Source organism: Chanos chanos, chromosome 3 (assembly GCF_902362185.1).
Source record: "Chanos chanos chromosome 3, fChaCha1.1, whole genome shotgun sequence".
In the NCBI taxonomy this organism is placed as follows: Eukaryota; Metazoa; Chordata; class Actinopteri; order Gonorynchiformes; family Chanidae; genus Chanos; species Chanos chanos.
The window spans coordinates 39,262,829-39,274,002 of record NC_044497.1 but is presented as its reverse complement, the minus strand read 5'-3'; the positions used below and the strand labels follow the sequence as shown (position 1 = coordinate 39,274,002).

At 40.9% G+C, this 11,174-nt stretch overlaps 2 protein-coding genes across 3 annotated transcripts; both read right to left on the bottom strand.

The window, feature by feature from the left end:
* Positions 1–435: 435 nt before the first annotated feature.
* Positions 436–2,235, bottom strand: tmem141 (transmembrane protein 141). Of its 2 annotated transcripts, none has more exons than XM_030769791.1 (5): positions 2,170–2,235; positions 1,911–1,977; positions 1,485–1,568; positions 1,143–1,250; positions 436–857 (listed from the first exon to the last, which is right to left on the bottom strand). In XM_030769791.1, the coding sequence occupies exons 1-5, from the start codon at positions 2,221–2,223 to the stop codon at positions 787–789; spliced, it is 384 nt and encodes a 127-aa protein (XP_030625651.1). In that variant the 5' UTR covers positions 2,224–2,235; the 3' UTR covers positions 436–786. The 2 variants fall into 2 exon arrangements, with proteins under 2 accessions (XP_030625651.1, XP_030625652.1); XM_030769792.1 differs by having other exon boundaries at positions 436–854.
* Positions 2,236–4,479: 2,244 nt separating this feature from the next.
* On the bottom strand, positions 4,480–6,563 carry LOC115806987 (uncharacterized). Its single transcript, XM_030767845.1, has 6 exons — positions 6,556–6,563; positions 6,084–6,266; positions 5,901–5,967; positions 5,493–5,697; positions 4,748–4,835; positions 4,480–4,642 (listed from the first exon to the last, which is right to left on the bottom strand). The coding sequence occupies exons 1-6, from the start codon at positions 6,561–6,563 to the stop codon at positions 4,480–4,482; spliced, it is 714 nt and encodes a 237-aa protein (XP_030623705.1).
* Between the last annotated feature and the right edge of the window lie 4,611 nt (positions 6,564–11,174).

Here is an 11,174-nt window from a genome sequence, read left to right as displayed (position 1 = left end):
TTTTCAGTTTTATCCACTAATGAAAATTAGGTCACTTGTGGACTTCCACTTTCTCTCTCTCACACACACACACACACACACACACACAATTCATATGGTCACCCATACCAGGGGATTACATGGGGATATATTAAAATCAGTAAGGATCAAGTGCTTAGATCTGTGTCCCAAGCAAAGGTTACCGCATCTGTCCAGGGAAAACAGTCATCCTTAAGCTGATCTACTCAAATTTGTTGAGTAAACATTCAAAAAATGATCCAAACATACCAGTAGAAACTGTGTGCTGATTGTGTTGGCTTGAACTCTAAATAACTATTGCTTTATGCTGTTATTCTGTAAATGAGAAGACATCCACGTTGCATTACATGGACATATAGAGACTTAGATTTTTCCAAGTCCAAGAAAAAAAATCTTTAGCCCAATCCACTTTTTGTGTGGGACTTATAAGATCGCCTTTATTAGGACAAAATTTAAATCATAAAATTCAACATACTCTGTGTTTCCTTTGCAGCTCACCCTCTGACTTTAAATGAAATGCAGCAATCATGTTGGCTCTCCACCAATAGGTGGTGCTGTTTCAAGGATTATATACATATATGATCCAAGAAGTGATACTCTGCCATTAAAATGCTTCAATACCTATCCCTCTGTCAGTCTCTGCACCTTCCCTTGACAAATGCCACACGTTGGCATAGTTACAGATCTTCCAACAGAATCAGTCCAAAGAATATATTGGCCTGTTTGTTGAACATACAAGGCCAGGGATCCATTGCTGGTCCTCGAGAGTTAATCCATGACATCTCCATACTGTGTGACTTTGGGGCCAGCCGGTGTTGTCAAGGCAGGAGGTTCTTCTTCTGGGGAAGTTATGTCCACATGTACGCACAATTAGAACACCTATACTGAACTCATGTGTAAACTAGGATAACATATTTATCAATGAAGTCATACAAATTTTTGTTCAAGCTTAAAACAAAATGCTTATGTCATTTTTGTTGGCAACCAAACAACACGGACAAATGAGAGCATGATTGGCCAAATCATCATCGTGACTTGTTAAAAAAAACTCCTTATGACAACTTGCTTGAGAGAGATTCATTTTGCAGGATGATCTTAAACTAGACTTAGAGTTGTGCACTTACTTGGTGGGTTTCTGTCAGGAACGCTTCCTGTTTCAAGGAGTAACCACAAGTCTGTGCACTTCATGGTCTCCCAGCGTGTCACCGAATAGCTGAATACTGATGAAGCCACTGAGAACACAGAAAGGAGAGAGAAAAGGTTTTCTCTTATCAGATGTGATGTTCTCTATCATGGCTGACACAAAGCAATATAAAAATAGTAGGATGATAGATTAGCTCTTCTTTTATGCAGTAGGCTAATAAGGTTTACAAGAAAGGTGAGTTGACATTTTTTTTTTTTTTAGATATTGCAGATACTGCAACTATTTGTATTTCTTTTGTTGATGTTGTTCATGCTTCTCTCACCAATAGACACTAGCAGGTTCCACTGAAGGGCATAAGGGAGTCGCTTCTGAAGAGCTCTTTGTGCAAAGAAGAGACTAGCTGTACCTGTTAAATTAATATGGGGATTTACACAGAGGGCACATCAGCTCTGGAATCATATCTAGCCAATCACACTTCACAGATCTCCATTCAACAGTGATGGCAGCATCCCTTAACTGCACACAAGGACAGTTTCTCATTGTTATTTTTATTTTATTTGCAAAAGCCAGAGGACACTGTATATTACTCCAAATTCCATTTTTTTAAAAAATAAATAAATAAATAAAATAAACGCCAGTTTTGATTATAGTGTATGACTGAATATTTTCAGAGTATGCCTGTTAAATTAAATGTAATTATATACCTTGATTAACATGACAACAGTCACAATCAATGATAAAGCCTCACCGAGTATGAAACTCCCTGTTCCCTTCATAAAGGCATGGGACTGACAGGCAGCGTACCTCTCCAAACCCTGAGAAAACACAGGTGTAGAGGTGTAGAAAGATTATGCTAGTAAAAGCCTAACCAATCATTTACATCAGTCAACGGCGGCTTTGAAAACTGTAAATGTATTCTCTCAAGGGGAAACAGCAGTTTTCACTGTACAACACTGGACTAAAACTAACTGAATTTAAAAACAGAAATAAACAGAGACAGAACGTACCGGATGTTTTGCTACAAGTGCATCATCCACCTTCGTGAGTCCTAGGTTGACCATCTTGCAATAATATGTGACTGTCACCTCTGTGGTGAAGAAATGCTGCACCCTCCACTACGCCAACCTGCACCACTTTGTTATTGTTATCTAACTTCCGCGAGGACGATAGAAACGAGTTTAGCAAATTTGGTGAGGCGCTCAAATTAACTGGCGACATCACGTGGCCTGGAGTCGCAAATGCTTGCCAGGAAGTTTCACATAGTCTGTGAAGAAAATTACTAAGGTAATACACTGTTTACAAACGCTGCAAACTTTATGTAATTCTGAAATAATTCTCTAGAACAACACAGCGGTGGATCTTGGCAGTTAAGCATGAGATTTTAAAAGAGTTAAGTTGCGTGCAGCAATTCATCTTGGACGTCCCCTTGAGACGTAACTCGCTTAACTGTTGAGAGTTTGTGCGCTCTTAAAGTTCACCAACGCTGGTTTATCTAAGCAGGCAAAGCCTAATTATGATATGACAATGTAGCCGAGTGGTGTAATTTAACAATCCATATTAAGTTTTTCAGTAGATACCAAGCAACCACATGTGAGCAGACACTGACAGTTTGTGCAAATACCTTTACTTCATACTCAGTTGCAGTATTTTAGATATAGGGCAGCAAACAATTTTGTACATAATAAATATATCATGCATTTATCAGTAAAAAGAAATGCAATGCATTATAAAATAGAAAGATAATTTATTTCAGTACAAGGTGTAATCAACATGTTTGCTCTTAATCTCATTGAAATATCAGAAAAAGCACCCAAGATAATGTCAAGTATATCAAGCTATTTTGTGCTGCAGTCCCAGGAGAAAATGATTTCAAAATATTTGAATGCTGGTGTCCTGTCCTTTACCTTTTCCCTCCGTCTACTTAAACTACAAAGATTCTCAAAAATGTGTTGAAGAGACACCAAACACACATCATATGAATACTGTACATAGACCTTGATATGGGTTCCCTCATACAGTAAGGTTAGTTAACAAGAGAGCAAGGTCATACAATAAGGGACTGCAGTAAAACCATTGCTGACAAGCTCAAACATTCGACTACAGCAAATTCATGCTTACTCCAGGTCTGGTGTCCTGAACAACTGTAGTGGGACAAACAATTGGAGTTCTCTCATCCCCACAGGATCTCTGAACCATCAGGAAGAGGGAAAATACAAATTCGATCATTAATCAGTTTATAGAATATGAGACACAGGACCAGCATAAATACAAACAGACCAGTGATGTCGGATGGAGAGATGAGCTCACTGGTTGACAGATGGTATAGCATGTTAAATGAAACACCCACACGGGACAACACACTTAGACAATCATTTATGTGATGCACATTAATTTCTGTTTTTGGTAATCACAGAACCAGTATCTGTGAGATCATAAATATCTTTAGCATACAGTAAACAAAAATGTTATTCAGGGCAGAAACACCTCTCAGCTCTCACCAGCTATTCACCTGCATAGAAGATCAGCAGGGCCAAAATGACACTGTGAGTACAAATGTCTGTGAGAGCATGTCAATAACCTCAGTTTTCACAGTTTAAACTTAAACTCCAACAGTTGGAACAATGACAAAAGACCCATATACAGTCAAACAAACAGATGCATGTATACAGACAGAAACTAATAGCAAGACTGAGCAGTGTCATACTACATTTGAGAGTGAAATAATAATTGTTGCAGATGTTTTCTTTTGAATTGTAAATCTTCTTGGCACCCTCTTTGTGCATTAGTAAAACATACAGTATGGATAATGCCAACAGTATCTATGGTAACAGAGATTACACCTACAAATGTATGAGCCTTTTACACTTCCTCCTTTTATAGGCTGTCATCTGGTCTTAACTGACTAACAATATATAAAACACACTAGGTGTGTGCATGTCTGATGTAACTTTACAGTCAGTTAAGACCACATATTAAACATATAACTTATGTTCACATCTAATGGAATTGCACAGTTGCTTATGTTTACCTTAATGTTCAGTCTGTTCCCCACTTAATGCTTGCAGCCCGCTATGGTTACAGTGTCATCATTATTGGCTATACTTGGCGTTATGAAGCAACCTGTCCAGCCTCTAATTTCTGACCTGTTGAGGATCACTCAGTGACTACGGTGGTTTCTTTTTGGAGAGAGTGGAGTGATCCACTGTGTCAGTAACAGTAGGCTAACAGTGTATTTTTAAGATGCCAGAGGCACTGGTAATAATATATGATCATTTAGATTAATCCATTCCCAGAATACATTCCACCATATTATACAGTTATGTTGTTTCCCTATCTCTTTTCAACGTTTTGGGGTTGCCCATTGGGCTTGTCCATTTTAGCAACTGTGTACTGGGTGTGTTTCCACTTCGATTTGTCCAGGGTGTGGCACTGCAGTGATGTCCTCTCACCCCACTTTGCAACTTTGTCCCTGTCATGATCCTGTTCGTGACACAATTGAGCAGTGTGTATTAAAAAAGTAAAGGCTATTTATCATTACAAGAAGCATGAACAGGGTTACACAACCGATTTGCCTGTAGTCAGTACCTGTCTCTGAGTACCCTGTTTTGAAGATGTTGTGTCCAGTCCAGCTCAGTCCAGGTATACGAGACAGGCTGAATGAGTTTTATTGTACCTGACCCACAAATACACAAGACAAGTGAATTAGTTGTCTGCGAATCCAAGGAGGAATGTAATTTCTTAAATATAACTATATAGTTATATTCATAGACTGTTGAAAAGTGTATATCTTTTTCCAAAATCAGGAAATGGGTGTAGTAGAACGATGGAACATTTTAAAGTAACATCTTTGGAAACATTTAAAAGAAAACTAGAGTTACTAATAACATCAAAAATATGTGATGTCATAAACAGAAATCTTATAGGGATTATACAGTGACAGATATTCAATACAGCAGACGCCCGTGACAGACATTCTCTCCTTGTCTATGGGTCCTGCTCTGGGAAGACCAAACCGTCTGGTCTCACCAGACCAGCGTGTGTTAGGTGGAGGATAAGGTGGAGTACTACATTTCTCTTATAATAACCCTGACTGCTTATCTACAAAACCTGTGAGCAACTTCAACATTTACAACATTCATCAAACCAGTGTTTCCACACTCAGTTCCTCAGGATTCAGAGGTCCACATGTTAATTCTTGCCATTCATTTTGGGTAGATGATCGATTAGATATCAGTTCATCCCACATAATGAAATCTAAAAACTTCTCTGACCTTAATCTGATTTGTATTAATCTCATGTGTACTTCTCCATCTCAGCATTAGTGTCATACCTTGGTTGATTTGATTTCTGATATATGTGGAGTCTGGGGATCGCTGGGATTTGACTTTATACTGTTGATTCAGGTCAATCTTCCCTCGGTAGGACAGAAGGGGCTGCCCAGTAGAGTTAGCAGGATGCACACCCAGGTCTGTTTTGTCTATGGCACTCTTCAATAGGGCATTCACATCACATCCCGTTACAAGCCCCACGGACTTCTACAGAGGTATGTATTAAGCAGAAACACACAGATGTAACCAATTCTGTGCATAATATTTTTTTCCTCCTTGGAAGAGTAATTTGTTTGCTTATTTTATTATAATTTCTAGCCAATCAAGCATCCATGTCAAAAGTTTTGGGATATGATGATTATATTGTGGTGAATTAGATGATAGTAACTATCCATTTTCAAAGACGATACCTCATTTGTCAGGTTCAAGAATTCAGGACTGTCAGGGCTGCGAGACTGAACTGGCTCTGAAGGACGCCTGACGCGGGGGACAAAAAAATTAAACCTAGCCAATGATGGACACATAACTGAACTTACACTTTGATTAAGTTTTCTGACTTTGATTGCAAAGAGACTACTGTGGTCTTGTAATACCTCAGTCTGGCTCTATTGCTCTCAGGGTCTCTGTAGTGCCGAAGGGTTAGGCGGACTTTGGGTAGATAATTACGTGGGGATGGCGACTTCTTGACCTTTTCTCTAATCCTGTTGACCTGTCTGACAGGTGTGGGAGGGGTAGGGGTATGAACAGACAGCTGAGAACTAGAGGAGTACAAACACCTGACAGCATGCAACAGAAACAGACAGACATAAAGACAGGGAAAACACAGGCAGACACACAGGCAAACAAGAGAGACCCACAGACAATCAAAACCACAAGGAGAAATTCATTAGAAGTACATAAACAGCCACATGGATAATGAGGCACATAAAATTAAGCATAACTTAAGGACTCATTTTTCAACAATTTCAGTTGAAACCATAATCAGCTAATAACATCAGTAACTTTTAAAAAAGCGCCAACTATGGAGACATAACATTCTTTGAGGTAAAATGACAGTAGTCGCACATGATCATGGTCTTCCTCTGGAATCTTACCTCTGAGTGTGCACATATTCATCACGTGCCGTCCTCTTTGTGACTGGTCTGCTCTGGCAGCGCCCGCTGGAGGTGATGGCTGTGACTGTGCAGGTGTAGGCAGTATTGGCAGAGAGCCAGCGAGCTGTGTACACCCGCTCTGTGCCCAGGTATGCCACGGCCCCATTAAGACGCAGTTCATAGTTAAAGAGTCGCCCCAGAGGCGCTGCCGGAGCCCCCCAGCTGATGTGTAGCTCATGGCGGCCACGGACCACCACCGTCAACCCACTTGGGGCGTGGTCTTCTTGATCCTTGGCTGTCCGCACCTCCAGCTCTGCCAGCGAGCCTGATACGTTCCGCAAGCCTACTGCACACACACCCAGATAGTAGGAGGTGTCTGGACTCAGCCCACTCACTATATAACTGGAACAGAGGAGAGTATTTTATCACCCCTTACCAGCACTTTAAAATGTTGTTTTCTCCTCATCTCTTGTCTTACACGAGCTGTTCTCTACGTATGAATGTCTAAGCAAAGTGGCTGCCAGGCATAGTCAGTACATTTTTTTTGAAAATCTTTTCTGAAGATCAGTGTGACAGCTTGAAAGAATCCATTAGGAGAGGAAACCTCAAAAAACATGGAACTAGGCAGATGTGTTGAGAGGTGTGAGGACAAAGGGACACAGGGGCTACACCGCAGCTGAAACTGTTCCTGTGTTTCCAGGTATAGTATGTGTAATCGGTGAACACTTTGATAAGAGTCATGATGCTCACTCAGCACAGCATGTCATATCTGTCATATATGTTGTATAGCAACTGTCTGCAAATATGACAATGTGGTTTCAGTGTAACCAGAGCTGCACGCTGGGTATAGTATTTACACCATAGACCAGTAAAATCTGTATATTTGGTCAACTCTCAATTTCTCTGACATGAGTGTAACTCACCCCAATTTTGTGGTAGTATCCAGAAGTGTGTTGTCACGGTATATCTGATAAGATTTAATCTTAACTCCTCCATCTGGCACAGCCCAACATATTCGCACCTGAGTGGCCGTACACCCAATCACATGTAAATCCTGCGGCGGTCCAGGCCTTGGACTCCATCTCCCAGGCTGTATTATCACAGTGTCACTGCAGGGACTAATGTCACCATCACAGGTAGACAGCCTGAGCCGTAGAGCGAGTGATGGCTTAGACTGGATCATAGAGAGAGGTAAAGTATTGTGGCACTGTGACCCACAGTACAGAACGGTGTCTTCATCCAAAAGACTGTGGATGCAGACCACAGAAAACATCCCTTCAGTTCACTGGTAATTCATATACAACACATGCAACAGTCTGAATATGGCTAGGAATCCTTAATAGTCATCTGATAAAAAACTCTGATTAACTGTGAACTGGTTTAAAAAAGACTATGCAAATTTTCTGAGTTGAAAAACAAAAGAAATTCCCCAAAACCATGCCTGAACTTTGAAAATAGCAAACAAACAACATACTCCTAAATCCACTAGTTCAAAATCTTCCTTCCAATGCATGTTCACGCTGTCTCACCTATAGGTGACCTTCAGTCCACTCTCAGGCTCAAACTTCTCCCATGATACGACATAGCCTCCTGACGACAGGCATCTGACTGCCACAGGACCTGGTTTAGAAAGACGCTTCAGCTTCCTCAAACATGCACTCACCTCCTCCTGTATGTCTGCTCCAATGGACGTGGACAGGGACAGAGTCTGGGGAGAAGACAAAAAGAGGTATGGTGAATAGAGTTCAGTTTAAAGAGTCCAAGGATCGGTTTATACCAATGTGTCGATGATTTTAAAGGCAAGGATATATCATCAATACCGAGGGTAACTTCATGCTTAATGTGTAATCATCTGAAATGAAACAGACATCTTTCATCTCTTTTTAACCACTGTATACACTTTTTAGAGATCCAAGAAGTACATGTTTATGCTCCAGACAAATTAGAGGAGTAAAACTCATATATACAAAAGCCTCAGTACATTTTTGTACACTGGGGGAAAAATGCCAAATTATCTCACTCACAGAAAACACTTGCATGCGCCCCATCAAAGTGAAGTCATCCACTGTGATAAGACTGTTTTGATGCACATACATGATGTGTTACATTGTAAATGTAAATGAATAAAAAAAACTCTGTGCTCTCATATGATGCAGCATATAACTGTTAAGAGCATGGAACATATAGCTGTGCTCTCAGTGTGTGGGAACACAAAGCTGTGCTCTCAGTGTGTGGGAACATATAGCTGTGCTCTCAGTGTGTGGGAACATAAAGCTGTGCTCTCAGTGTGTGGGAACATATAGCTGTGCTCTCAGTGTGTGGGAACATAAAGCTGTGCTCTCAGTGTGTGGGAACATAAAGCTGTGCTCTCAGTGTGTGGGAACATAAAGCTGTGCTCTCAGTGTGTGGGAACATATAGCTGTGCTCTCAGTGTGTGGGAACATAAAGCTGTGCTCTCAGTGTGTGGGAACATATAGCTGTGCTCTCAGTGTGTGGGAACATATAGCTGTGCTCTCAGTGTGTGGGAACATATAGCTGTGCTCTCAGTGTGTGGGAACATAAAGCTGTGCTCTCAGTGTGTGGGAACATATAGCTGTGCTCTCAGTGTGTGGGAACATAAAGCTGTGCTCTCAGTTTGTGCTATGGGAGACGAGTTGGTGCAACCTGTAATTCCTCCTCAAGAAGGCCATGTTCCCTGACTCCACACACTCCTGTTGGCCGAGACACAAACGCATTCAATGTCCTGAGAAAAGATGAGAAGAAAGAGATATCAGAATTAGAATCGTTTTTAATGACCACGCGACACAGGTCAGTGGAATTTGCTTTTGGTACAGCATATTGGGTAAGCTCTATTCAACAGTGTCAGTAGCATCAAACACAGGCAGATGTTAACATCACATCAGACATTCACCATTACATTAGAGACACAGCAGACAATATTCACAAATGCTATAAGACAAAATTATCAGACAATATCCACAAACAATATTTACAAGATTGACACAGGAGAATTCACAGATGCCACAGTTAAATTTTACAAACAATATTTACAAGATTGGCACAGGAGATTTAAGAGAAGTGTTCAGAGTCCTCATTGCAGTTGGGAAAAAACAGTTTTTAAAATGGGATGTTTTGGTGGGCAGGGACCTATAGCGCCTCCTACAGGGCATCATCTGGAAGAAGTTGTGAGCAGGGAGAGAGGGACCACAGATTTTTTTTTTTTTTTGCTCTTTTGATTGTGTGTTTGTGATATAGTGATTGAACTGATGGGAGGGGGGGGGGGTGCCGATAATGAGATGACCCCTTTGATGTCTTCGTGAGGTTTAAGCTTGCATCGCATGATTGAACAAGAAAAACTTAAGGAGGATTTGACTGACCACTAGATTACAGGAATACATTTCCTAATCTATTCCTGCAAGAACCATTTCTCTGAGCAGTTTTGCTCTAGCCCAGCTCTGCCACATGCGGTTCCACTAATGAAAAGCTTGATTATAGGTTGCTCATTTAAATCAAGTGTGCGGTTGCTGGTCACAGGGAGGTCTGATTTCTCCCTCTAAAAAAAATAATATTATTATGTACACCATCATCAATAAAAGAACATTTCTGTAAAAGAGTAAACTTGTGCAGCACAAATATCACTGGCTGACAGGGCAATGGGACTCACATAGCCGCAAACCAAACACTGTCAGAGTCTTCCCTCTGTAAACAGTCCAGCAGACCCTCCAGCACACCAGTGAAACAGGAGCTTTCTAACACCAAGGCATGGCCATCTTCCTTTGCTGCCAGGCAACTCAGTGCAAAGCAAGCTGTTTGCCCTACCTCTGGCCCCATCTTCTCACAAAGTAAAGCCTGTAGCCTCTGGACCTGGCGATGAATAAAAAATACATTAGCTTCTTAATGTGATTAAAGTTTACTACGTATGCTAAATAAAGAAAACATGGCTCCAGGTCTGCATATTTCTTATTAGGGGTCATTAAACTCTTATGGATTTACTACCAGCAGACCCCCAGATATTTGTCTTTCTCTTTGCAGTTTAGAGAAGAAATAGATCAAATGAAGCTTGTCCCACAAGTTTTTGTTCTTTGGCCTCTGCCATGACAAGACTCCTGCCCTGCTCACTCCCACACAATCGTCCCACGGCAACAGCTGCATTCATTGCTGTGTCTGAAATCACATTGTTGGGGGAAAAGAAACTTTAAACAATCTAATCAAATGACAAAAAAATGCCATTCCTTCAATTCATTATCAGTTACATACTTATCTTAACCATCTCCCACACAGACAGCATCGTTATTACATGTAACATAGGAATCAATACTCTAAATGCTTCAGTTAATGTTAAAGTATATGCTATTTTACATATGCGTGAAAACACGTGGGTCACAGGGGAGCATTTGTGGACACTAACCTGTGTTGCTGAGTGACAAGCACTGCACTAAACGCCTAAAAGTCTTGGCAGCAGATGGGTGAGACAAAAGCTTTTGGCAGGCGAGTTCACAGAGAGACAAGCGAGCTAAGATGAGGGCAGCAGAGTTGATTGTGCTCTCTCTGTTGTTCTCCAGCAGACCAGACAGGTTCTCCAGAAGTTCA

Excerpts from the sequence above, each read along its gene's own strand:
- tmem141 (XM_030769791.1), bottom strand. The coding sequence starts at position 2,223 with ATGGTCAACCTAGGACTCACGAAGGTGGATGATGCACTTGTAGCAAAA. Across the intron at positions 1,978-2,169 it reads CACTTGTAGCAAAACATCCG|GGTTTGGAGAGGTACGCTGC; the intron begins GTACGTTCTGTC and ends GTGTTTTCTCAG. Across the intron at positions 858-1,142 it reads TCCTGACAGAAACCCACCAA|AAGAAGAACCTCCTGCCTTG; the intron begins GTAAGTGCACAA and ends TAACTTCCCCAG.
- LOC115806987 (XM_030767845.1), bottom strand. Across the intron at positions 5,968-6,083 it reads AGCAATAGAGCCAGACTGAG|GCGTCCTTCAGAGCCAGTTC; the intron begins GTATTACAAGAC and ends CCCCCGCGTCAG. Across the intron at positions 5,698-5,900 it reads TCTTGAACCTGACAAATGAG|AAGTCCGTGGGGCTTGTAAC; the intron begins GTATCGTCTTTG and ends ATACCTCTGTAG.